Source organism: Callospermophilus lateralis, chromosome 16, assembly GCF_048772815.1.
Source record: "Callospermophilus lateralis isolate mCalLat2 chromosome 16, mCalLat2.hap1, whole genome shotgun sequence".
In the NCBI taxonomy this organism is placed as follows: domain Eukaryota; kingdom Metazoa; phylum Chordata; class Mammalia; order Rodentia; family Sciuridae; genus Callospermophilus; species Callospermophilus lateralis.
The window spans coordinates 66,786,933-66,814,678 of record NC_135320.1 but is presented as its reverse complement, the minus strand read 5'-3'; the positions used below and the strand labels follow the sequence as shown (position 1 = coordinate 66,814,678).

At 30.7% G+C, this 27,746-nt stretch overlaps 1 protein-coding gene across 3 annotated transcripts in view; it reads left to right on the top strand.

Annotated features, from left to right (window-relative positions):
* The window catches only part of Csmd3 (CUB and Sushi multiple domains 3), a 1,108,856-nt gene that overhangs the window by 344,154 nt on the left and 736,956 nt on the right, over positions 1–27,746 (top strand). For all 3 annotated transcript variants that reach the window (XM_076835404.2, XM_076835403.2, XM_076835402.2), the window contains exon 6: positions 17,040–17,152. In XM_076835404.2, the coding sequence (XP_076691519.2) occupies positions 17,040–17,152 (113 nt within the window). The remainder of the gene's footprint in view (positions 1–17,039; positions 17,153–27,746) is intronic.

Genomic DNA, 27,746 nt, shown 5'->3' with positions numbered 1-27,746 from the left:
TCTAAAGTTGTTAAAAGAGTACAGATGAAGTCAAGGTCCAACATAAATATATATTTCATTCCATCAGTTCACTGAAAATGATTAATTTATTGTCTGAAGAGATAATGAAAGTGATTAATCAGCTTACATTTTTTTCCACAAACATTTGATTTTCAGACCATTCTCCTGGTATCTGTATCAATTCAAGAGATCCAAAAAAAGTCATTGTGAGCAATGACTTAGTTAAGGCAATGATAATATATTGGAAAGGTAACTATGAGAAAATAATGAAAGTATTCATATACAGTGAAATTTAGAATATTTATAATTTAAATGAATATTTGTATATGTTAGTAATTAAAGTTTAATTCCTTTTGACAAAAAAGGGTCTATCCTTCCCAGAAAATTTAGAGTAACTTTCTACCCATTCCTTTCTGAGACTAAACCAATTTTTTCCCTAAGTGTATGTCTCAAGCACAGGCAAGAGGAATATTATTTGGCAATTGTTATTGATAGGCAAAACAAAACTGTATCAAAATTACTTTTGTTTTCTTATTGAGGTATAATTATTGTACTTAATTTTGCCATTTTTAAGTGTATAGTATGTATTTTTATAAATATACAATCATGTAGCTACAATAAAGATATTGAATGCTTCCCTTATTTAAATATTGCCTCATGACCCTTAGTAGTTACTTTTTTCTTCCTTCTTCCTTCTTCCTTGCTTGTTCCCTTAGCAACTACTTCATTGATGTCTGTGTATATGGTATTGTCTTTTTTCAGAATGTCATAAAAAGAATCATAGCATGCAGCCATATGATATATATTATATGTGTTTTTCACATCCAGTGCTTTTGAGATTTATCTGTTTTTTCAGGTAGCAGTAGTCTATTCTTTTCTATTGGTGAATAGTATTAAATTGTATGAATATGCCCCAATTATCTATTTATTTATCAGTTCTTATAAAATTTGGTGATAATGAAGATACTATAAACATTTGTATTCAAGTCCTCTTATGCACTTGTTTTCATTTTTATTTGATAATTAGAATTGTTATTACTGGGTTGAATGGTTAAGTGTATATTTAATTTTATAAGAAGTTTTCAAACTGTTTTCCAAACTGGCTGAACTGCATTAAATTCTCACCACCAGTGTATAAAAATTCAGGTTCATCCAGTTAGCCTTGAGATTTTTTTAATCATAGCCTTTTTATGCATAGTAGTTCTCTGTGTGGTATTCTAATCACCTGTTCTCTTATCTAGAGTTTGTCTTTCCCTAAGGACTAATGATGTTGAACATCTTTATTTACTTCTTTACCTTTTAAAAAAAATCTCTTCAGTGAAGTGTTAATGAAAGTTTTCCCTATTTTTGGTTATCTTTATTTTATTTGTAGTTGTGACATTTCTTTCTATACTGCAGGTACATGTATGTTTTGAATATGTTTATAAATAATTTCTCACAGGAAGTGGCTTGTCTTTTCATTTTCTTGATGATGTATTTCCAGGAACAGAAATTTTTAAACTTGAAGTCCAATTTATCAGTTAAAAAAATGATCCAGATCCATCATTTAACCAAGCATAAGCAGTGATTTCATGTTTCTGCTAGAAGTTTTAATATTTTACTTTTAATCTAAAGTCTGTGATCCTTATTGAGTTAATAATCATATATGCCATGTAATTATGCATAGATATTTTTCTTTTTTTCCTTTCTTTTTCATTAACTTATAGAGTTGTTCCATTATTATTTGTTGAAAATATACCCATTTTTCATTGAACCCTTTGTTGAAAATCACTTAATGATATATATGTAGATTTATTTATACAGTGTCTTTTTTGTTCCTTTATCTGTGTGTCTCTAATTTCAGCAATACCATATTATCTTTTAGTATACTTTGATAGTCTAATAATATAGTTTGATAGTCAAACTATCATGAGTAATCTAACTTCTTTTAAAATCTGTTCTAGGTATTTCTTATTTCCACATGAATTTTAGGGTTGTATTATCAATTTCAAAAAAAATGTATTTGGGGAATTTTTTAGAAGCATTATATTGAAAACAGATACGAATTTGGAGAAAATTGGTATCATAACAATGTTAGTTCCTCCTAAATCTTTATTTACTAGTCTATATATGTGATTTTGCTCAGTCTCTGAAATTTGTAGCATTCAAAATTCTCATGTTTTCTTAACTCTTTCACTTTTTTTTCTGATGGTTGTGGTATATCTTTACTTTGTAATTGCTCATTGCTAATATGTACTAATGCAGTTGATTTTTGTACATTAATTTTCAATCCTTAAAAATTGATAAACGCATTTGTGAGTTCTACTAGAATTTTATGCTTCATAAAGATTTTCTGCAGAGCCAAACAAGTCTTCTGTGAATAGAGATACTTTTATTCCTTCCTTTAACATCAGTAGGCCTTTATTTATTTTTCTTACTTTATTGCACTGACAAGAACTTCCAATTCAGTGCTGGATAGGAATGATAAGTATTCACATCCTCAATTTGTTTGTGATCTTAATGAGAACTTAAGCTATATCCTTTTCTTAGGTGTCCTTTGTCAGGTTAAACGAATTGCTTTCTATCACCAGTTTGCAGAGAATTTCAATTTTAGGAATTCTAGAGCTGAATTTTGTCAAGTATTTTTCTTTTCTGCATCTATTAAAATGATCATATGGTTTTACTTTTAAAATTTGTTCACAGTGTGACATATGTTGATTGATTTTACAAAATTAAGTCAGACTTACAACCCTTGACCATACTTGTTCTGGTGGATTAAATTTGTTATATGTTGTTAAGTATTTTTACATATATATTTTTTTTCAAGGAGGAGTGTATTTATAATTTTATTGCTCTATAATGTCATTGCTCAGCTATGTAATCAGGCAACTTTTACCCTTGTGAAATTAGTTGGTAAATATTTTCTTCTGTATTCTGAGACAAGTGTATAAATGGTATTATATATTCCTTAAATATTTAACAGACTTTAGCAGGTAGCTGTGTGTACCAAGATGTTCCTCCTTGGAAGGTTTTGAATATAAATTTTATTTGTAGCTTAGAAATAAGACTATACACAGTACAACTTTTAGAATGAGCTTTGGTTGTGTATATATATATATATATATATATATATATATATATATATATATATCAAGAAATTTTGTACTTTATCTCTCAAAACAATTGGCATGAAGTTGTTCACAATATTATTATTGAAATATCTTCATTGTATCTTCTGATAATCCTGTCATTTTCCCAGTAGTTTCTATTTTCTTTGTTTCTCTCTCTCTCTCTCTGTGTATGTGAATGTGTGTATCTCTTTATTTGATTAGTCTAGTAAGACATTTATTAATTTTACTAATCTTTAATTTTTCTCTGTTGTTTTTCTTATTTCAGTTCCATTGCTTTCAATTTTTGTTATTATTCCTTTCCTTTCACTTAAATTGGGTTTATTTTTTTTCTGATTTTAAAAAAGTGGCTTTAGATTATCAATTTTAAAGTTTTCTTTTTTTCTAAGTCAATAATGTAATACTTTAAAATTTCCCCTATTCTCTGTTAAATTTCTAATTGATCATGTAAGCTCTTCAACTAAATGCCTATTTGTGTCTCTTTCTCATTTTCTGAGTGAATTTCAGCAGTGGAGTTGGGAATGCTTTATATATTCTAGAAAAAAAGTCCTTTATCAGATATGTAATATATAAATGTTTTGTGTTTTATAGCTTATCTTTTCATCTTCTTATTCAGTGCCTTCTGCATACCAAAAATATTTACTCTTGATGAGAACCAACTTTTCAGTTTTTACTTTTAGGAATTGGTTTTCTGGATTCAATTTTGAAAATCTACCTGGCTTGGAAACAGAGAGATTTTCTCAAGTATGTTTTTTCTAAGTATTTTACAATGTTACATTTAAATCAATGATCAACTTTGAGCTATTTTACAATTTGTGTGAAGTTTAGATTCATTTCTTGCCTGTAGTTGTTCCATCGCTGTAGCACAATTTGTGGACAACCAATCATTCCTCTCTTAAATTACTTTATACAATTTAATCAAGTGTCAACTGAGTACATTTGTTTTGGTTTATTTCTAGGTTGTCTGTTCTGTTCCTCTAATCAATTTGTATATTAAGCTTTGACAGTGAGAAAGAATGCTGTCATTTTATTTTCCTTTTCCAATTTTACTTTAACTCTTGCTGGTTCCATGACTTTCCATAAAAGTTTTATAGTGATCTTAGCAATGTTTACAGAAAAGAAAATTGCTGGAGTTTCAATAGAAGTTGCATTAAATCTATAGATAATTTTAGGGAGAATAGAAACTTTTTACTGGTATGTCATCCGATTCATGAACACATGCATTTCTCTTCATCTACTTAGATCTTGGATTTCTTTCATTACATATTACAATTTCTAAGTAAAAAACCTATAAACAATTTACCAGATTTATACATACATATTTGATTATCTTCAGGGTAATTGTAAATTGTATTGTGTATTTTATTTCAGTTGTCATTTGTTCACTGTTAATGTGCAGAAACATGATTGATTTTTGTATGTTCATGTTATATCCTGCAATTTGGCTGAGCTTACTAGGTCTAGATTTTTTGGTTTTTTGGGTGGATTTCTGAGAATTTTCTGTGTAAATGAATCTGTCATTTGAAATAAAAGCAGTTTTACTCCTTGTCATTCCGCATACATTTATTTTTCCCTCATATCTTATTACCCTGGCTAGAATTTCCATTACTGTGTTGAATAAAAGTGGTGAGTGAAGACATCCTTGATGTATTTCTGATTTTTATTGGGAAAGCATCCTGTGATACAACATCAAGGAGGTTGTTAGTTGTAGCTTTTATTTGTATATGTACTTGATCAAGTTAAGGATGTTTCTTCCATTCCTGATTTCCTGAAGAGTTTTTGTCATGAATGGATATAGGAGATTATCAAATGCTTTTTCTATCAAACTATTGTTTCAATAATTTGATTTTTCTTCTATAATTTCTATATGCTAGATTATATTGATTGATTTTCAAATGTTGCATCAGCCTCATATAACTTGGAAAACAATCTCAGTAGGTCATATTATATAATTATTTTTATTGAATGCTAGATTGAATTTTTTTCATTTTATTGATTTTATTTTTTTAAATACATGGCAGCGGGATGCATTACAATTCTTATTACACATGTATGCCATAATTTTTCATATCTGTTTGAATATAAATTATGTTGACACCCAATTTGAGTCTTCATACATGTATTTTATATAATGATGTCCATCACATTCCACCATCCTTGCTAACCCCCTACCCTCTCCCTTACCCTCCCATCCCTTTTCCCTATCTAGAATTCATCTAATCCTCCCATGCTCCCTCTCCTTACCCCACTATGAATTAGCCTCCTTATATCAGAAAAAATAAATAAAACATTCTGCATTTGTTTTTCTGGGATTGGCTAACTTCACTTAGCATTATCTTCTCCAACACCATCCATTTACCTGCAAATGCCATGATTTTATTCTATTATACTCAGCATTAAAAGAGAATAGAATGCTAGATTGAATTTAATAATATTTTATTGAGGGATTTTTTACAGGAGTTCACAAGAACATTGGTTTGCATTTTTTTTTTGTACCAGGGATTGAACTCAGGGGCATTCAATCACTGAGTCACATCCCCAGCCCTATTTTGATTTTATGTAGAAACAGGGTCTCACTGAGTTACTTAGCACCTTGTCATAGCTGAGGCTAGCTTTGAACCTGTGATTCTCCTGTCTGAGCCTCCTGAGCAGCTGGGATTATAGGCATATGCCACCATACCTGGCCTGCAGTATTTTAAAAAGAATTTTTGTACTGATTTTATTCTTATATTCTTATTTGTACTGATTTCTGTTCTTATTGCCATGATAATTCTAAACTCATAAAATGAATCGAGAAGTTTTTAGTCCTCTTCTAATCTCTGGAAAAATGTGGGTAAAAATTCCTTATCTATTTTGAAGAGTCATCTAAAAATATCAAGATCTGGAGATTTGGGAGGACAGCTTTTTAATTACAAATTCAGTATTTAAATGATTATAATATCATTTATTTATTCTATTTTATCAATTAAATTTTGACAGTTAAATATGCACACATATGTTAAATCTAAAATATATGCAGGAATTTTTGTAAAGCATGCATTTATATAAAAGCAATTCTAGTCTAAAATATCCATCATTTCCAACAAAGTAAAAATATAAAAGAATTTAAGAAAATGTATTTAAAGACAATAAATACAACGTGGATCCTTGTCTCAACTTCTTTCATTTAGAATATAGATAATATAGCAATATGAAAGTTGAGACATGTAATAGAAGAACTTTAACAAATCTGAAGCATAATTATGGAAATGAGTGATAAGTGAAAAACCAGAGTGGGGTCACAAATGATATGGATAGCATAAGGGACATGTGGGTAAAGGGAAGGAAGAGAAGGAAAGGGAAGGAATTTGAAAAGAGTCAACAGTCTCCTTTGCTTTGTGAATACTTTCTAACATATGGCTTTCTAATAATTTGATTGCATTTATAATGCTTAGCTTCTTAATGCTCTTGATTCTTTTTCAGCTTAGTGACTTTTGCATATCTAACCAAGGATGCAGATGGATTACTGTCTCAAGCAAACACAAACTGTTCAGTGTAGATTTCTGTATATTCCACATATACCTTATTCATGATTTAATATGATATGGAAGACTAATACTTTGGGGGGATTACTGGTGATTTAATCCAAAGGCAATTTACTCCTGAGTTACATACCCGGCCTTTTTTCTTTTTTCTTTTGAGACAGTCTCACAAAGTTTCATAGGGCCTTGCTAAGTTGTTGAGGCTACCCTTGAACTTGCAATACAAGCTTCCTGAGCTTCTAGAATTACAGATATGCACCAGTCCACGAGGCAGAAGATTAATACTTTTAATATCATCACATATAGTTGCTAAAATAATTTTTCAATTTATATTACCTTGTAGGGCATAATAGAACGCTTAGTAATTTTTGTTTCTTTCTTTCACTTTTTTACAGTTATTTACAGATGATTATATTTTTTAGGACTATGAAATGCATTCTATCCAAAAATGAAAGATAAGCATTATGTTTCTGAAAGGGTTTTATATGAAAATTCTACTACTTGTTATTTGATATGATGGCATAGCATAGAAATAAGAAAGTGTTTATAACGTATAAAATTAAAAATTCTAAAATTAAATAACAACAGCAAAAAACTGAGAATATGTGGCTACAAAAGAGCAATTCAAAGAATTATTGGTCAGTGAAACTTCACCTCAAGGCATTGTTGATAGGTAATGTTCAAAGAACACTTTGAGAAATTTGCAATACAATATTACTTCATTTAATTAGTGTCATTATATACAATTTGAAATGTGCTTATTAATTTGATAAATCCAATGTAGATCCTAACTGAACTTCTTATCTTTGATAAAATGCATGGTATAACAAAATGAAAGCAATGAGATGCATCACAGGAAGAGAAAAGTGCTTTTTTCAGTGAGCAGAATGATAAACATCAGCATAGAGAATTGAAGACTTACAAAGGAAATATAATTTTAAATGGATTATGAATAAAGAATGAAAACATTTGATAATGGTATGAAGTGGAATTAATGGCATACATTATAAAGAGTATGAAAAAAAACATAAGGTATTAAAAGGACATGTACCCAAATAGTTTTCATTTCTTTATTTTCTGATAAATAATACCATTGTAGATCTAATATAAATCATTGGGTTAAGCATCAGGGATATAATGAGTTACATAAAAATGTAAAATAGTAGAAGAGATAGAAAAATTACTATTACAAAGTAATAAATGACATGATGAAAATATGCAGATGGGCTTTGTGGGAACAGAAAAGGAGAATCAGTATTGATTTTAGCCTTAGAACTTTAAAGTGGCTTCCCTGAGAATGATTAAGTAAGTAAATGTAAACCAATTTTATTCATTTCAGTCTTAAGTATGTGAAAAGGCTCTGAGATGATGAATGAATTTGAGGGACTAATTGCAACTAAACAGGATAATTAAATTGACAAGGTCATGGGGAATAGAATATTCCTGAGAAATAGATCTTACCTCAATGATAGAGAAAAAGAAGGTCGAACAGGTGAAAGATCCAGAGAGAGCAAGAGCAGTAAAGAGACTAGTAAAATTTGGAAAGAGTATGAAAATTTTAATGGGAAAGTGGGACTTTAGAATCAAGGAGTAGATGATGTGAATAATCCTGTATTGAAAATTTGACTCTGTCTATGACTTCTATAATTGAGAAAACACAGATCATTACTCTTGAATAATTTTAGAGGAATGGAAAGATTAAAAACAACTATAACAACAAACTAAGGTCCACCAAAGATGACACTGGTTATTTCAAAAGCTAATTTTTAGAAAGTTTACAAACCAAAGAGGTCCAAAATGGGGAATCAACAAAAAACATGTAAATTAAAGGAATAGGATTAGAATAGTTTCAGGGACCTCTGAAACAATAGCAAATACCCATATTTTCTTAGATTTGTTATATTTAACTTACTTTCAAAAGAATATTATCATTATTTTCCTTAAAGTGATGAATACAAAACAAAATACTGCATCCAATTTTAAATATCAGTTTATGATTTATTTACTTATATATGGAAAATTATATGCATAAAAACAATTTTTGAAAGATTAATTGTGGCAAAGTACATTGTATTATTATTAGCATTTCTTCATGTATTATGCAGTGAAATTTGTTGTCATTTTTTATCATGTCATTTCAATAAGAAAGACATGTTGAGTTCTTCTTTGGTACAAATGACTATAGTAGATTAAAAATTTATGATATTCATTATGATTATGATTATTTTGCTACCAGGGATTGAACCCAGGGGTGCTTAACCATTCAGCAACACTCCCAGACCTTTTTTTGTATTTTATTTAGAGACAGGGTCTCACTGAGTTTCTTAGGGACTCACTAAATTGCTGAGGTTGTCTTTGAACTCAGGATCCTCAAACATCAGCCTCCTGAGGTTTTAATTCTCTTTAAATTAGCAATTTAAAACATTCAATGGCTATGGATTTTTTAATCTTTTTTGTAACATTTAAATTTTTTTAGATATGCATGACAATAGGGTGTATTTTGACATAATTATACATACATGGAGTGCAACCCATTCCAATTTTGATCCCATTCTTGTGGTTGTACATGATGTGGAGTAACACTGGTTGTGTATTCATATATGAGCATAGGAAAGCTATGGTCAATTTATTCTACTGTCTTTCCTATTCCCAACCTGCCTCCCAACCCTTCATTCCCCTTTATCTAATCCAATGAATTTTGATACTTGCTCTCCTTACCCTCTCTTTTTATGTGTTAGCATCTACATATAGAGAGACCATTCAGCATTTGGTTTTTTGGAACTGGCTTATTTCATTTAGCATAATATACTCCAGTTCCATCCATTTACCAGCAAATGCCATAATTTCATTCTTCTATATGGCTGAGTAATATTCCATTGTTTATGTATACCAGATTTTCTTTATCCATCTGTTGAAGGACACCTTGGTTGATTCCATAGCTCATCTATTGTGAATTAAGCTGCTATAAATATTGATATGGCTGCATCACTGCAGTATGCTGATTTTAAGTTTCGGGGGATATAAGCCAAGGACTGAGATAACTGGGTCAAGTGGTAGTTTCATTCCAAATTTTCTAAGGAGTCTCCCTTATTGCTTTCAAATTTAATTTCTTTATCATATCCCTTCTTTTAATTTATTTTGTGTATATCATTGGCTACCATCTGAAATTTTTCTATTCATTTTTTGTTTAAATTTTTAATTTTCACTTTGTAATACCATGAAATTTGTCTTTGTTAGTACTTACTATATTGAGAATAAATGTCTAGGAAATACCTGTTAAATACCTAAATATTCTCTCCATTGGCTTTATATTGGAATCTCGTCGTTGCCTTTATATCAGAATGAACCTACATTTGCTTACTCTGAAATGACTCTAATGATTAGCATAGGAATAATAATGAGTTATATTTAAGGAATATCTCTCTTAGCATTTAAGAAATTAATTGTCTATATAAACTCGTTTAATGGGATCTTTCTAGATGAGATATATATATATATATATATATATATATATATATATATATATATATGTATATATATATATGTTTAAATTGATTTAAAAAAATAAATGACAGCGGAATGCATTACAATTCCTATTACACATATACAGCACAATTTTTCATATCTCTGGTTGTATATAAAGTATATTGATGCAAATTTCTGTCTTCATACATATACTTTGGATAATGATGTCTACCGCATTTCACCATCCTTGCTAACCCGCTGTCCCCTTCCTTTCCCTCCCATCCCCTCCCCTATCTAGAGTTCCTCTAATCCTCCCATGCTCCCCTTTCCTACTCCACTATGAATCAGCCTCCTTATATCAGAGAAAACATTTGGCATTTTTTTGGGAGGGGGAGGCGGTTGGCCAGTTTCACTTAGCATTATCTTCTCCAAAGCCATCCATTTACATGCTAATGCCATGATTTTATTATCTTTTAATGCTGAGTAAAATTCTATTGTGTGTATATGTCACATTTTTCTTATCCATTCATCTACTGAAGGGCATCTAGTTTGGCTCCACAGTTTAGCTATTGTGAATTGTGCTGCTATAAACATTGATGTAGTTGTGTCCCTGTAGTATACTGATTTTAAATCCTTCGGTTATAGGCTGAGGAGAGGGATAGCTGGGTCAAATGGTGGTTCCATTCCCAGATTTCCAAGGAATCTCCATACTGCTTTCCATATTGGCTACACCAATTTGCAGTCCCACCAGCAATGTATGAGGGTGCCTTTTTCCTCATATCCTTGCCAACACTTATTGTTGTTTGCCTTCATAATAACTACCATTCTGACTGGAGTGAGATGGAATCTTAAGAATAGTTTTGATTTACATTTCTCTATTTGCTAGAGATGATGAACTTTTTAAAATATATTTGTTGATTGATTGTATATCCTCTTCTGAGAAGTGTCTGTTCAGGTCCTGGGCCCATTTATTGATTAGGTTACTTGTTTTATTGGTGCTTAGCTTTTGAGTTCTTTATCCTAGAGATTAGTGCTCTATCTGATGTGTGAGGGAAAAAAATTTGCTCCCAGTATGTAGGCTCTTTATTCACCTCACAGATTATTTCTTTTGCTGAGAAGAAACTTTTTAGTTTGAGTCCATCCCATTTATTTTTTCTTGGCTTTAATTCTTGTGCTATAGAGCTCTTATTAATCCTACATGATGAAGATTAGGGCCTAGTTTTTCTTTTATTAAAAGCAGATTCTCTGGTTTAATTCCTAGGTTCTTGATCCACTTTGAGTTGTGTATATGGTGAGAGATAGTGGTTTAATTTCATTTTGTTGCATATAGATTTCCAGTTTTCCCAGCACCATTTGTTGAAGATGCTATCCTTTCTCCAATGCATGTTTTTGGCCCCTTTGTCTAATATAAGATAATTGTAATTTTGTGTGTTAGTCTCTATGTCCTCTATTCTGTACCATTGGTCTACCAGTCTGTTTTTGTGCTGATACCATGCTGTTTTTGTTACTATTGCTCTGTAGTATAGTTTAAGTTCTTGTATATTGATGCCACCTGCTCCACTCTTCCTGCTAAGGATTGCTTTAGCTATTCTGGGTCTCTTATTTTTTCAGATGAATTTCATGATTGCTTTTTCTATTTCTATGAGGAATGCCATTGGGATTTTGATGGGAATTGCATTAAATATATATATAGTACTTTTGGTAGTATGGTCATTTTTATAATAGTAATACTGCCTATCCAAGAGTAAGGTAGATCTTTCCACTTCTAAGGCCTTCTTTGATTTCTTTCTTTAGGGTTCTGTAGTTTTCATCATATATAGATCTTTCATCTCTTTCATTAAGTTGATTCCCAAGTATTATTTTTTTGAGGCAATTGTAAATGGGGTAGTTTTCCTCATTTCCTTCTAAGAGGATTTGTAACTGATATACAGAAGTGCCTTTGATTTATGTGTGTTGATTTTATATCCTGCTACTTTGCTGAATTCATTTATGAGTTCTAGACATTTTCTGGTGGAGCATTTTGGGTCTTCTAGGTATAGAATCATATCATCAGCAAATAGTGCTAATTTAAGTTCTTCTTTTCCTATACATATCCCTTTAATTTCTTTTGTCTGTCTAATTGCTCTTGCCAGTGTTTCAAGAACTGTGTTAAATAAAAATGGTGAAAGAGGGCATCCCGGTCTTGTTCCAGTTTTTAGAGGGAATGCCTTTAATTTTTCTCCATTTAGAATGATGCTGGCCTGAGGCTTAGCATAGATATCCTTTATGATGTTGAGGTATGTTCTTGCTATCCCTAGTTTTTCTAGTGTTTTGAATATGTAAAGGTGCTGTATTTTGTCAAATGCTTTTTGTGCATCTATTGAGATGTTCATATGATTCTTATCTTTGAGTCTGTTGATGTGATGAGTTACATTTATCGATTTCCATATGTTGCATCCCTGGGATGAATCCCACTTGATCTCAGTGTATGATTTTTTGATATGTTTTTGTATTTGATTTGCTAGAATTTTATTGAGAAGTTTTGCATCTATGTTCATTAAAGATATTGGTGTAAAGTTTTCTTTCTTTGATGTGTCTTTGCCTGGTTTGGGGATCAGGGTGATATTGGCCTCATAGAATGAGTTTGGTAGTGCTGCCTTGTTTTCTATTTCCTGAAATAAATTGGAGAGTATTGGTATTAGTTCTTCTTTAAAGGTCTTGTAGAACTCAGGTGTGTATCCATCTGGTCCTGTGCTTTTCTTGGTTGGTAAGCTTCTGATGGTGTCTTCCATTTCATTGGTCTGTTTAATTGTAGCTTACTGATTCAATCTGGGCAAATCATATGACTTAGGAAATTTGTAGACGTCTTCAATGTCTTCTATTTTATAGGAGTATAAGGTTTCAAAATGATTTCTAATTATCCTCTGTATTTCTGTAGTGTCTATTATGATATTACCTTTTCCATTATGTATGCTGGTAATTTGAATTTTCACTCTCCTCTTCATTTTGGGACTGCTTGTCTGACTTGAGCACCCTGTATTATCTCTCTTTCTCTCTTGCCTAGAGATTTTCTAGTTCCTGGTCTCTCTGTTAGGTTCCAAACTTTAGTTCCTTCTCCCTCTCACTTAGCAGTTCCCAACTGCAGGACCTCTTATACCAAGGCTCACACCAGGTGGGCGGTGCCCTGGTGGCACTGCACACCTGCCCAACTGAGAGCTATTTCTGTGTTGTGTGGTCAGTGTGTGGAGTTATCACTGCTGGAGAGAGGTTGGGGGTGGTTGGATAGCTGGTACCTGGCCAGATCCATATCTTTTCTATCAGATGAAGATCTGATCTGAGAGCTGACCCCACTAAATATGGCAAGAAAGGTTATCCAAGATGGAGTCCATCTGCTTCTAGTGCCAGGATGTCTGGTGAGGTTGGGGGAGCCAGGTGATGGCATTGTGCTGTGGGTAAGTAGTATCTGAGTGACTTGCCTGGGAGCAGAGTGCAGTCTGGAGTTCTACAGAGGTGCCGATAGGTGATTCTGCTAAGCTGCTTGTGAGCTGTGTGTGGGTTAGAACTGTGGGCTTTGGGTTTAGGGAGGCAGGAGTCCTGAGTCCTACTCAAATGCTGAGGCTCTGAGCCCTGCGCTGGGGTCACAGCACTGGTGATTTCTGCAGAAATCAGCTGTATAAGGGTCCTATTATACTCTCTGAGATGCATTATTCCAGCTAGGTGAGATCTGGATCACGGAGTGTCACAGAATGCTGCCTCCCTCTGGCCCGCCATCTTGGAATCTGCCAGATGGCATGAATTTTTTATCCCTCACTTTACATTTCATTTTAAAATTGTTCTGATAACATAAGAAAAAAGAAGCAGAGATATGTAGATTCATTTACTAGATTGTTCCATATGTTTAAATAATGAGAAATATTAAAACGTAAAACCCACCTGGTTCCATTAACCAAAATACTATAATTTTCCCCTTAGATTTTAGGGGAGTGTTGAGGCATAAATAACCTGTAGTTCAGTTTGTTGGACTATCTAAGGTCTTGCTTCATACATTGAGACATCAAAGGCTGTCAGAAATATATTAGTCCTCCCTTACGTATTGTTTTGCTTTCTGCATTTTCACTTAGTCAACAGTGGTCTGAAAATTCTACATGGAAAATTGCAAAAATAAACAATTCATAAGTTATACATTGAGTGTCAATTTAAGTAACATGATAAATCTCATGCCATCCTATGCTGTCTGTCCCTGGTGTGACTTATCTCTTTTCCTGGTATATTCACACTGTATATGTTACCTGCTTCTTAATTACTTAGTAGCCTTTTTGGCTATTATATAGGCTTTCATGCTACTGCAGTGTTGTGATCAAGTGATCTTTATTTTACTTAATAACGGTTTCAATGTAAAAGAGAAGTAATGCTGGCAATTCAGTAATTCAGATATGCTGAAGACACACTGAAAAATGTTTTCTTTAGGTGAAAAGGTTAAAAATACAATAAGAAGTTTTGAGAAGGAAAAGACCACATTCATATCATTTTTGTTTTTACATATATTGTTATAGAAATACAGTGTATTTTTATAGTTGAATTTTATTATTGATTATTGTTGTTAATCTCTTACAGAGTCAAATTTATAAAATAGTCTTCTTTATAAGCATGTTTTATAGAAAAAAAATCTATGTAGAGTTTGTAAGTATGTATCCTTATTTGTTCAGTGCAGTTCTTGGAATCCATCACCCACGGATACAAGAGGGACAGTTATTTTCTCTCATTTCCTCCTGTGTTTAACTGACAAATGATTTCTACATGTCATAAAAATTCTTCCTTTTGCTTCTGCAGTCTACTTTTTTGAGTTTTTCCCATTTGGATCCTAAAAGTCAATTCAAGATACAAACTTTAGTTGTATAATAGTTATCACTTGTCTTGGTGTACTTCATTGGTGAAAATACCTTAGGTCTCCTTGGAAAAGCTGGAAATTTTATCCTTTTTTAATGAGTTGTTCATTTCATCTTCTTTCTCCTCTCATTTTTCTTAATGTTACTTTTCATCTATTGGATCTTTTAAAGGGTCTATTTTCAAACTCTGTGCTTCAGTGTATTATCATCATCTATGTACTATAGTCTCATTACATTTAGAAATGTGTGTCATCTAGCAAAATAACTTATACTTCCATAACTTACACATAAATTGGATATTTATGCTCATCTAATCAGGGAATTAATCTGAACCAAATTGTTAGTCAAAATTTGGTCTGAGCCATACCACTCTATAGAAAATATATTTGAATTAAATCCAAATATTTTTTTTCACAAAATTGCTGCTTGAACCAAGCAAACCAACAAACCCAGGAAAATATAACCTGGATTTTTTTGTAAGGTAATAGAATAAAATATAAAACTTGAGTCTTAAAATTGTATACAGGTCTATTTTATGTCTTTATTTACTAAATTCAGACATGGAAACAATCAGGCAGCTGAACCAATAACAAGAAAAAATAGACAATTAGTAGGAAAGAGAAAATTTCAAACCAGAGATGGAAATGAGAAATGTACTTGATAGACCCCAACTTGTATAGGTTGGAATCAAACATTCTATATACATCAGACACAAAGATGCAATAGAAGTGAATTTATATTCAGTGAGCATGCACTAGAAATAGTGGCTAGCTTCTAAACATCCTAGGAAAGGTGAATTTTCAGGGTTAAGGGTGATTGATGGGTGTTGGAAAAGGGTCTTTGCATCAACACACATATCCATCATCTCTAATTACATGTACAGTTACATATTTTACATCCTATTCCTACCAGGTCCCTAGCATAACAGATTGCCAAGCACTGAGAGGAGAATTGTAACCCCTTCAAATCACCACACAGACACAATCACAAACTGACAAATCAGCCATTTTTCCTTCTGAAAAAGAAAGGTATGAGCTTAAAAGAATGGTGTAGACAAAGACTTTACTAGGAAGCCTTGATCTAAAAGTCTCCTGGAGTAGGTGATAGTCTTGCTTTTAAGAATCTTTTATCATGATTTATATCATGCATATAGAATTTAAATGATTAGGTACACAGAGGAAATATATGAGGGAGATTTTTCTTTATTGAATGAAATCAGAAAAACTGCCTTGCTGGAGATTGTAAAAAGATTAAGAAGCAAAAATTACTCCCTATTTTAATCATGACTAATATAAAGAGCATAAATTCAATAATTTTACTTAATTTGTTTTAAGAGATTAGTAAATGCCATCTTTGTGAAAAAAAATATGTCAAGACTAAATAAATATTCCAGACAAATGTTTTCTGACTATCCATTGGAGTAGGGTTCTAATAAATTATGGTAGTATAAAATATAAGGAAAGCTAGTTATTGTGAAAATTTATGATACTATAAAATTTCACTTAAGTAATCCTTGTCTACAAAGAACCATTATGAAATTTGAATCCAATATAAATACTTATATATGTGTGTGTGTTTGTGTGTGTGTGTGTGTGTGTGTATATATATATATATATATATATATATATATGGATTATATGAAAAATATCTAACTCACTCTCAATATGGGATATCAATTTCTTTGAAGAATTTCAGTTTTGTAACTATATTTTATCAATATGTTCATGAGGAACACAATGAACAGCACCATCAGTTAAGCACCAATTATATTTATTATTATCAATGTAGTAAATGTTTTATTGGTGCAATAAATATGAGTGAATAAAAAAATCATATGTGGTTGAAATTTTACAGTTTACTTTGTTAATATTCAAAACCTAATTGGAACACCGAATTTGAAACTGTGCTATTCTATGATTAATTTTACAATGCATAAAATAAATTGCACTTATTCTCAAAAGTTGACAACACAAAGTCATAATTTTTGTACAGGTTGATACTTTTTTGGTCCCAATTCAGTAAAAATTTTTTACTGCTGAAAAGCTTTTTAAATTTTTATGTTGTTGTCTTTCATAATTCAGGTTATCTGGAATGAATATACCACCACCAATTATCAGCAACAAAAACTGGCTCAGACTGCATTTCGTTACAGACAGCAATCACCGATATCGTGGATTTAGTGCTCCATATCAAGGTACATTTAATAATTACCTTTTCCTCTCTTGATGTGTAAAATTATTTTAGTATGCACAACTGCATTTTCTGATGGAAAAAAAGATATAAATATAAATTTAGCATTTATAGATGGTAATTTGAATAGGCAAATGTCATTCTCTTGCTGAGGAAATAATGTGATCATAACTAAATTGCAATATTAAAGTTAGCTGATTTTTAAAGCACAATATCTAGATTAAAGAATCAGATGACTCAAACAAGATAATATGTAATAGATATAATATTCTGATGTAATATGATGTTTAAGCGATTTGGGATGCTACTAGAAACTGGACCACAAATAATTGTCTGCAATTAACAGGCTCTTCACCACTTGAAATCCATTTCTATACACAATGTGCTTCTTATTGTTAGTTTAATGAACCTTGCTAGGATTCTTATTTACCAATTTTATATACAGGTACAATTTTGGATAAGTAGAATATAATATTTTGTGTATTAACTCTGAGAAAAATCATTGAAACAAGATTATTATGAAAATAGAGTACAAATGAAAAAGTAACTTTTACATTGTTAAGTTTTATTATGTGGATTTAGTGTACTTTATCCTAAGATTGTTTATGTTAATAATTTATTTCATTCCAGTAGTGTATCAGCAATTGTTCAGGTAATAGTGAGTATTACCATAGTTATATTTGTTCATTTATCAGTTTTTTTTGTTTTTGTTTAAAAAACACTTTCCTCTTTAGTAGTCTGTGGTCTTTAGCACTTTGCAAATTTAATATGGTGACTTTAGGAAGTTTATAACTAGTAAATAAAACAACATTAGACCACCATTTACTAGACTACATATTTTAGCAATTAATTTATATTTTGAAGAGCAGTAACTTCTCCGCAGCTGTTTGATCATATTTTTCTAATAACAGCAATGGATTAATGTGAATTCTAATTTGACTTTTATAAAACTACCTTGTAATAAATATCCTTAGGACATTAACTTAAAATAAAAATTTTAGGCAAAATCCACCTCAGAAAACCTACAATAATTTGTTTCTAAAGCAGTTTAATGGAATGGAAAATAAATGGAAATATCCTTTAAAGTTCTGTGACTTATTAACATTTTTCATTATGTCAGTAAGTCATAAAATATTATATTTTAAAACTTTAAATATATTTATAGAAAGATCTATTTTCATATATATTATTAAAAATAACAATCCAAATATGGTAATTTGAATCTGACCAAATTAAAACAGTGTCACTTTTACATTTGCAAAAATATTTTATCCAGGTTCCAGTTTTAATTTCTTAAGTCTTTGTGCACTTCAGAAATCAGAGGATATTGATTGAAAAGAAATATTATTGCAAGGCTTCTTTTTCTCTAGATTGACTCCTTTCCTTGTGGAATTTTCAACCACATGAGTTTATAGCTCTGATTCCTCTATGCAATGAGGTAAAGCAGATGGCACAGCAGGAATTCAAAAGACTATCCCCTTTGATTCATGTTGTGATCTTTCCTATTAGATTCATGGAATCTTTCAGTTGAATATCTTTTACTTGTTCTGAGTGCAAATAAGGTAGCAATCATTTTACACTTAAATATAAAAGTTGGAGAAAAATAGATTTATCTCAAACATTAAATGGCACTCAATTTATGCAATATAATTTCATGGAACTTATTTTCAGATAGGGTTTTTTTGCATTGTAAAACAGCAGCACAAAACTGCCACTAGATTTGTGTATTTAATTATTATTTTTAATATTCCACTCATTGGTTTTAAATTGACATTTATAGAATTTTCAAAACTCAGTTTTATTTTCCAGCATGGCCTGTTTGGTTTTAGCACTGAAAATCACATAATCAATTAATTTACAACAACAACAACAAAAAAAAAAAAATAGAAAGGAAGTGTTTTATGGGGTATGGTTTACTCCTATTTTCAGCAGAAAAAGAGGCTTAAAATAAGGTGTAAACTTTATCCACAGAACACAGAGGAAATAAAATGGGTTAAGAAACGGAAACTATGATTTTATAAGATGTAGGGAAAGTTTTATTACCTAAAAGTGTGCCTTTGCATTGTATCCTTTTAAAACTTTCCTGATCAGGTTTAATTTTTCTAATTGTATTATATCCAAATAATATTTTACCTAGACAGCACAAATTCTTGGAGAAGTAATTTTTGAAATCAGAATCAAATTTAAAAAAATTGTATTAAAAAAACACTGATAAAACTGATTTAAATGTCTGCAAAATTCATAATTCTGTTAGGCAAAAAAATAGGTACCCTAGCATGAAAGGGTAATCTTGCTTTTTACATTGTTCCATAGCACTATTTCATCTCAGTGGTATCTTAATTAAGATCAATGTAAATGGAACATTTTGTGGAAGATATTATATAAAAGTCAAAATCAAGTCTACACAGCTCGGCTTCTTAATAACTCAAATACTGAGTTACTATCAGTAATTATCATTGATTTAATTATAATTTTGAATTCATTTAATGTTTTAATGGAGCTCCTGATTTCCTAACACTGATTATTTTCTTTATATCGTTTTATTTCATCTGTGTCCTTTACTAAATACCGTGAAAATTAACTTCAAACTACTAAAGGGTTCAATGAATGCGATTAGCTATTTTTTATAGTTTGTTCCATAATTGATGGAAAGGCATATAGTTATATACCAATGTCCTTTTACAAACAGAGCCACCTTTAAGTTGTATTATAAACTAGGTTCTTGATTGGCTTAAATATTGTCCTTTTAAATATGCTTAAGTAGAAAATGAGATTACAATGCCAATAAGTATAGTTCTATTCCCATTCAAAAATACTAAGAAAAGTTGTGATTTAAGTACAATGTTTTTTTGATATATAAAAGTTTCCCTCACTGAGGTTTTACATTGAGTATGTCTACTCCAGTAGAACATAAATAAAAGCATCGCTTTTTTTTCTCCTGAGTTTATTTATACTAAAAATATGTTGTTTGAAAACTTTTTTTATCATCTCCTTTTTGATTTTAAATTTTCCTCTTTAGTTTGCAGTTTCTTTCCAAAGAAAATCATTTCCATGTTATTGTACTATATGTGTCATTGTTTTTTTATACTGTTGTCATATTCAAATTACACCAATATTTTTTTCTAACGAGAATCTGAATTGTTCTACTTTTCACATAAATATTAAAACTTGTCTGAAACTGTGGTGTTTGGAATTATTATTACCTATTTTTAAAAGGATTAATATTGTTGTCACTTGATCTTTGTATAAGCCTAAAATCTAGTTTTTTTCCTTTCCCATGCATACACAATCATATTTTCTTATTTTCTGAATTGAAAAGGGATTTTTTACATGACACTCAATTGTTCAGTACATAAAACATTGCCTCTTGGCGATGTTTATAGAAAAGAATTCTTTTCTAATACATAAGGCTTCATTATTTAAGTATTTAGTATTATTACAATGTTTTAATTTTAATTTTTGAATAATACACACTTTGCTTTTTTAATGTGCAATTGTGGAAGCTGTAGCTGTAGGATTCATATAATTTTCTTGGACTTGTAAGTTTAGGAACTGTAACATTTCATCAATTACAAATATTTAAATATGTGAGTTTTTTGGTATTCTAGATTAATCCTTCTAATAGGTTCTATAGGTTTTATCACATTTTTGTTTATCCCTTTTCTTCCATAATATTGTTGTACATAATGCTTCTTGTATAGGTAAATATTTTCTAGGTTCTTAACCAAGGTTTATTAATAGTAATACACAATATCTTAAATTTATCTAAGAAAATATTTTGTAGATTCTCAAATAGATTATTTCATTTAGGAATCAATTGGGCATTTTTTTTTGTTAGAAAACACATTTAATGGACTGAATTTTTAAACCATATTCAAAATCACCTCCTGTATAAAAAACTTCATGTATATAGAGGCAGGCCTTTTACATTTTAGATGTCTGTCTTTTAGTTGAAAAACAAATAACTTGGGGATATTTACCCCATTTTTTTATATTTGGGAGGTTTTTGACATAAATGTGTGTATACAGTTACTAAACAAAGACAATAAAATTATTGGGGATGCAGCATATGATCTTAGGGAAAGAATACGATTTGTGTGGTTGGAAGATTAGAGTTGAATCATGACATTACTATTTGAGTTCTCTGAGTCTTGGATTTTTCATGCATAAAAATAATCACAGTAGCCAGACAAATTACTGTTCAATTCCGAAGGTATTAAGTCTTCTTACAGTAAAAATAAGACATGCAGTAAATAAAGATGCTTCAGTTGTAAGAGATCATCAACCATATGGGATGGGTGAGAAACTATACATGCTAACCATGAGGAACAAGTACTTTAAATATTGTGATCAAACAAAATATTTGAATCCAGGAGCCAAACAAAACATTTGAATCCAGGAAAAATGTTAGATTTTCTCACTAACACAAATGAGGATGCCCATGTTTCTCAAAGGAAAAGCACTTTTGCTTGGAATCAAGTTTAAAACAGAATATTTTGTGAATAAAACTGAGAAACAGTTTCCTTTCTATAACAGATTTTGATATCATAAATCTAGTTCAAGTTTAATAAAACAGCATAGCATCAAAGCAAATTTCTATAAAGGTGATAGTATTTTAATCTTTGCTCTCTTTTGACATGTTTAGCCATATTTTTTCTAACTTTGTTTAAATGTAAGTTTTTCTTATGTCTTCACATATTCATTACTAAAAAATATAGGAAGTGATATATCCCACCATGCTAATTATGAACCCCCTCCTCTAATCTGATAAATCTCGAGTCATATTTATGATTCCAGGATTCTTTGGAGGAAATGTGAAATGAAAAAAGAAGACCTTTTGGTCTCTGGACACTTTACTTGTACTATACTGACATGGGAATGTTGGACATGGATGAATAACTTCCTTTCCTATTAAATAGAGTAGATGGAGCTTTGTTAGTATAATTCAATAAGTAATTGATGAATATTAAAAAAATTATCTTTAAATAATTATATGGTATGGGAAAATTCATAAAGAATATATTTGAATTCTTTTCTCAAAATATCCCTTTTTCATATATGGGCCATCTTCATTCTTTTAATCTTATGGAATACTGTATTTATTTGTACTTCCTGAGTTTTGAGAGAATAGGAATCTAAGCTTCATTGGTATATAGTGTTTGAGAATAACTTCCATGTTTTCTTTGTTTTTATTTTGATATTATTACCACCTTTATTTTTTTAAGTTCCCTTCCATTCTAAATAATTACTCTCACTGGGAAATTCATTTTTAAAATTTTATGTAGAGTAAAAAAAATTTACTTCTCTCATGGGGCTTGCCTGGTATATAAGATTTATTTTTTAATTAGTACTGTGCCTACAAAAAGAGCAGAGATAATCAGAATATCTTAATAGTCAAAATGGTTTATCTAGATAATCCTCTGCCTTTCTAAAGTAACTATTAAAAACTCTCTGACACCATTCTTCTGTGATATAAACATTTTACAGTCATACCAATATAAAATATAATGCCTTATATCATATCAATAAATAATGAATTAGAGTTAAATTTGTTTAACAAATATGTATGTGTGTGTATATATATACACTTATATTTATATATGTATGTATTGTTTTATTTCTGTTTTATGATGTCCATTGATTTAATTTAAAATAAAGCCAGTAATCCTGGAAATTTTCTAAATGTAAAAAGGTAATTTTAGTTATATAGCAATATTGAAACTGAAAATTTCAACTACATACTTAATTAAATACTAACTTTTGTAAGAATTCTGATCATTAAAATCTTGCTACATATCTCCCACCCTTAATTTTGTTTCATAAATTGTGGATATGTATAATGGTAAACTGGCTAGTTATTTCCCTTCAAATTTCTCTTAAGTAGAATTTCCTTTATGAAATGAATATTAATGAGCTGAGAAAAGTTTTGTGTATCAGAAACATATTATTAGCATTTATTTTTGCTCAACTCTAAACAAATATAACAATTTCCCATATAATATATCATCTTGCTAAACATTTTAACAATTAATTAAAATTTAAGTCGTATCATTATGTTTAAAGTAGTAATATAATTTTAAAATATAAACTGAAGTTCCATAAATTAAGTATAATTTTAGTAATAAAATCGATTGTTCCTTTATGTTGCCTAGTTGTTTTATAATTCTCTTTCATAATAGTATGAATTAACAATATATATTCACTTTGAGAGTACTCAGAATTATTGGTGGACATTACTTGTGAAAAAAGTGTTGTCTTAAATCAGATACTAATAAAGAGAATTACCTAAAATTGGATGATGATAGATTCTGGTGTAAAGTATATCAAGGAGTGTAAAGATAAAATGAATGTACTTAAAATAGTCATAAAATTCAGCATTATAAAGGTTTGATAAAGATTTTTGTTTAAACTTTGTGTTGTTTTCTAAGGAATTAATTCAATCTCTATAGCATTCATTTAAGGGTGACTTTCTTGTTTTAAGAAAACAACAAAGATTTAATGATTATTAGGCTTGTTGTGTTCTTTTAAAGTAAATATTATATATATATATATATATATATATACACAAATATATATTTTATTTATTTATTGTTTTATCTATCTATCTATCTATCTATCTATTTATTTTGGAGTGCTGGGGATTAAACCCAGAGCCTCTTGCATGCTAGGCAAGCATTCTACCACTGAGATACATCCCCAGCCTAATGCTTTTTATTGATATTCCTAAAAATTTAAAAACAATTTTTTATTAACTTGTTGCAGTCTCACACATTTTGTGATAATCCAGAAATAGTTTAGTAACATGATTGCAATTTAGATTACCATAGTAAAATATACCAACTACTTTTATGAATGAGATAAAGTAATCTTATCAATATCAAATTGTCATATATATGTGTGTGTGTATATATGTATATGTGTATATATATATATATGCACACACATTCAATATATATGTATATATATATATACATATATACACATACACACATACATATGTGTCTGTGTTATCTGAAATATATAAATATATAGTAGGTCCAAATATAGTACTGGATATCTATAAATCTAAAAAAACAATAGATAGATAATTCCGTGTAAATTTTTTATTAGGCTTATATATTCCTGCTGATGATAGCATAAATTTAACACTTACCACTCTTTTCTAGGATAAGAGTATTTTTATTTGTATTGAGATTTAGCCAGGTATAGTTTTATGGTTTATATGTCCTCCTCATTCCTTTTTCAAGAAAACTTCTGAATATGTGTTAGACTGTGAGTTTTAATAATGATAGATATAACCAAGTTTTCCATGTGTAAACCATCATTCTCACTTATGAATATTAGCTGGCTTCACTAGAGGTATAGCTTCTTAGTAGCTGAGGATCCTGTATGCATCCATTGTTGGTGTGCACAATTACTTTGTGGCCCATTCTCTTAGCATGTTCAGTTATTTACCTTAGACTCCATAATACCATTTGGTGGATTTTCCATCTAATCTTCAGCTGAAGCTCTTTAAACCACATTTTCTACCATAAATAATCTTTTTTTTTTTTTTTTGGCAGGGTTACAAGGTATTGAACTCAGGGGCACTGAACCATGGAAAGCCAAATCCCCAGTCCTAGTTTGTATTTTATTTAGATACAGGGTCTCACTGAGCTGCTTAGTGCTGGGATTACAGGAATGTGCCACCACACTCAGATATAAATTACCTTTACCACTGTAACCCCAGAGCAGAGGTCTGCTACTCTGTTAACTCACTTCACCCATATGCCACCCAGGATTCATTCCTTGATGAGGAATGAATTCTCATCTAGGTGAACGAACATATATTACTCTTGACTTGCTGCTTTTCTCTGCTGAATGTGGGTATGTCTTTAAGGGGCTTACTTTTCTTTTCCATAAGTCAATGCCATAAGATCTAGAAGAAATATATCTAACAGAGTTTAAGATATTGATAGAGGTATTGGTGCCCTCTCTCAATAATCCCTGTCCTCCATAGAGTTTTTGCAGAAAGGTGCAACTTAGACTTCTTGTTGTTGTTCATTTTAATTATATATGACAGTTGGGTGTATTTTGACATATTAAACATACATGGAGTACAACTTCCCATTTTTCTGGTTGTACATAATGTGGAATTACATTGGTTGTGTATTCATATATAAATACAGGAAAGTAATGTCCAGTTTATTGCACTATCTTTCATATTCCCATACCCCTTCCCTTTACTTCATTCTCCTTTGTCTAATCCAAAGTACTCCTTATTGTGAGTTAGCATCCACACATCAGAAAGAACATTTGGACTTTGTTTTTTTTTTTTTTTTTCGGGATTGGTTTACCACTTAGCATGCTAGTCTCCAGTTCTATCCATTAACTCGCAAATGTCATAACTTCATTTCTCTTTATGGCTGAATAATATTCCATTGTGTGTGTATATACCACATTTTCTTTATTATTTCATCTTTTGAAGGGCACCGAGGCTGATTCCAAAGTTTAGCTACTGTGAATTGAGCTGCCATGAATATTGATATGGCAGTTTCCCTATAGTATGCTGATTTTAAGTCCTTTGGGTATACACTGATGAATGAGATAACTAGGTTAAATGGAGGCTCTGTTCTAAGTTTTCTGAGAGAAATTTTCATACTGCTTTTCAAAGTGGTTGCACCAATTTGCAGTCCCACTAGCAATATATGAGTATACCTTTTTCCCCATATCTTCACCAACATTTATTGTAACTTGTATTATTTATAATTGCCGTTCTGACTGGAATGAGGTGAAATCTCAATGTAGTTTTATTTTTTCTCTTTTTAAATTGATTTAAAAAAAACAAATGACAGCAGAATTCATTATAATTCTTCTTACACAAATACAGCACAAAATTTTCATATCTCTGGTTGTATATAAAGTATGTCAATAAAAATTCATGTCTTCGTACATGAACTTTGGATAATGTTGTCTATCACATTCTGCCATCCTTGCTAAGCCCCTACCCTCTCCCTTTCCCTCCCACCCCTCTGCCCTATCTAGAGTTTGTCTATTCTTCTCATGCTCCCCCTCATAACCCACTATGAATTAGCCCCCTTATATCAGAGAAAGCATTTGGCATTTGTTTTTGGGGGGATTGGCTAACTTCACTTAGCATTATCTTCTCCAACACCATCCGTTTACATGCAAATGCCATGATTTTATATTCTTTTATTGCTGAGTAAAATTCCATTGTGTATATATACCACATTTTTTTATACACTCATTTACTGAAGGGCATCTAGGTTGGCTCCACAGTTTAGCTATTGTGAATTGTGCTGCTATAAATATTGATGTGGCTGTGTCCATGTAGTATGCTGATTTTAAGTCTTTTAGGTATAGACTGAGGAGAGAGATAGCTGGGTCAAATGGTGGTTCCTTTCCCATATATCCAAGGAATCTCCAAACTGCTTTTTCATGTACTCCTCATACTATCTCATCCATTGTTTCATCATCTCTACTTTGCCAAGCAAGATACAACAACTCGAGGACACGTTGTGCAGATATACCCTGAAGAAGGACATGTAGCCTAGTTTGTAAGGGGAAGCAGATAAAAGTCTGTGTAGTTCTTGCTAAGAGCTTTGTTATTCTCAAATCAATGCAATATCTCTCACCTTAGTCATCCTCAAACTTACAAACATCAGAATAACATTTTTTCAGAGAAAATGAAAATTCATTGGAAATAAAATTTGAAAATAAGTGAATATTGTGGAAATTTGCTGTTCTTAATTAAGAGTGAGATGTTCAAAAATGACAGTTGTTAAATTAGTTAATATATGAAAATACATTGAATAGTGTCTGGCAGACAATAAGAAGTTTTATAAATTTTTAGCTATTATTATTATTATCATCATCAGTAGCAGTAGCATGAGCAGCAGCAGCATTCTTACTGTTGGAAAATGATTTGAAAGGCAATTTTAATTATATTCTTCATAAACTGAGCATTATTTGAAAGAACAATGTCCCAGCCTTTCATAGCAATTACTTGAGGCTTATGTATATTTTAATTACATAAGTCCTTATGTGTTGTTTCTTTAGAAAAGTAACACAATTATAGGTTTCTAGCTGACTGATGGCACTTGCCTATCATCCTAACTACTGAGAAGGCTGAGGCAGGAGGATCACTTAAACCAGGAGTTAGAAACCTGAGGAACATAGTAAGACACTGAAAAGAAATAAAGGAAGAAAGGAAGGGGGAGGGAAATATTGTATATTTCTTTACACAGTAGCTATGATAATGAAAATTATCCCCATTAAACCATATCAAACTTTTAACAAATGTTTTACAAATTAACTCTGACATAACTGGGGACTACATTCATTGCTATGATATGAATGCTGGTGAAATAATTATTAAGAATGTCTGCTATTATACACTTATTTAATCTTTTCTTAGTTCAGGAAGTACTGACTGTGGATGGAAAACCTAAGAAGGAATCTGTAGTTAATAAAACAGCTTGAGGTGAAGAAAGTAAAAAATCTTAATGGGAAAGGTAATGATTTCATAATACCCAGTGCACTTTTGTTGAAAACATTCAAATTAAAATATCATATTATTTATATAACAAGAAGGTAAC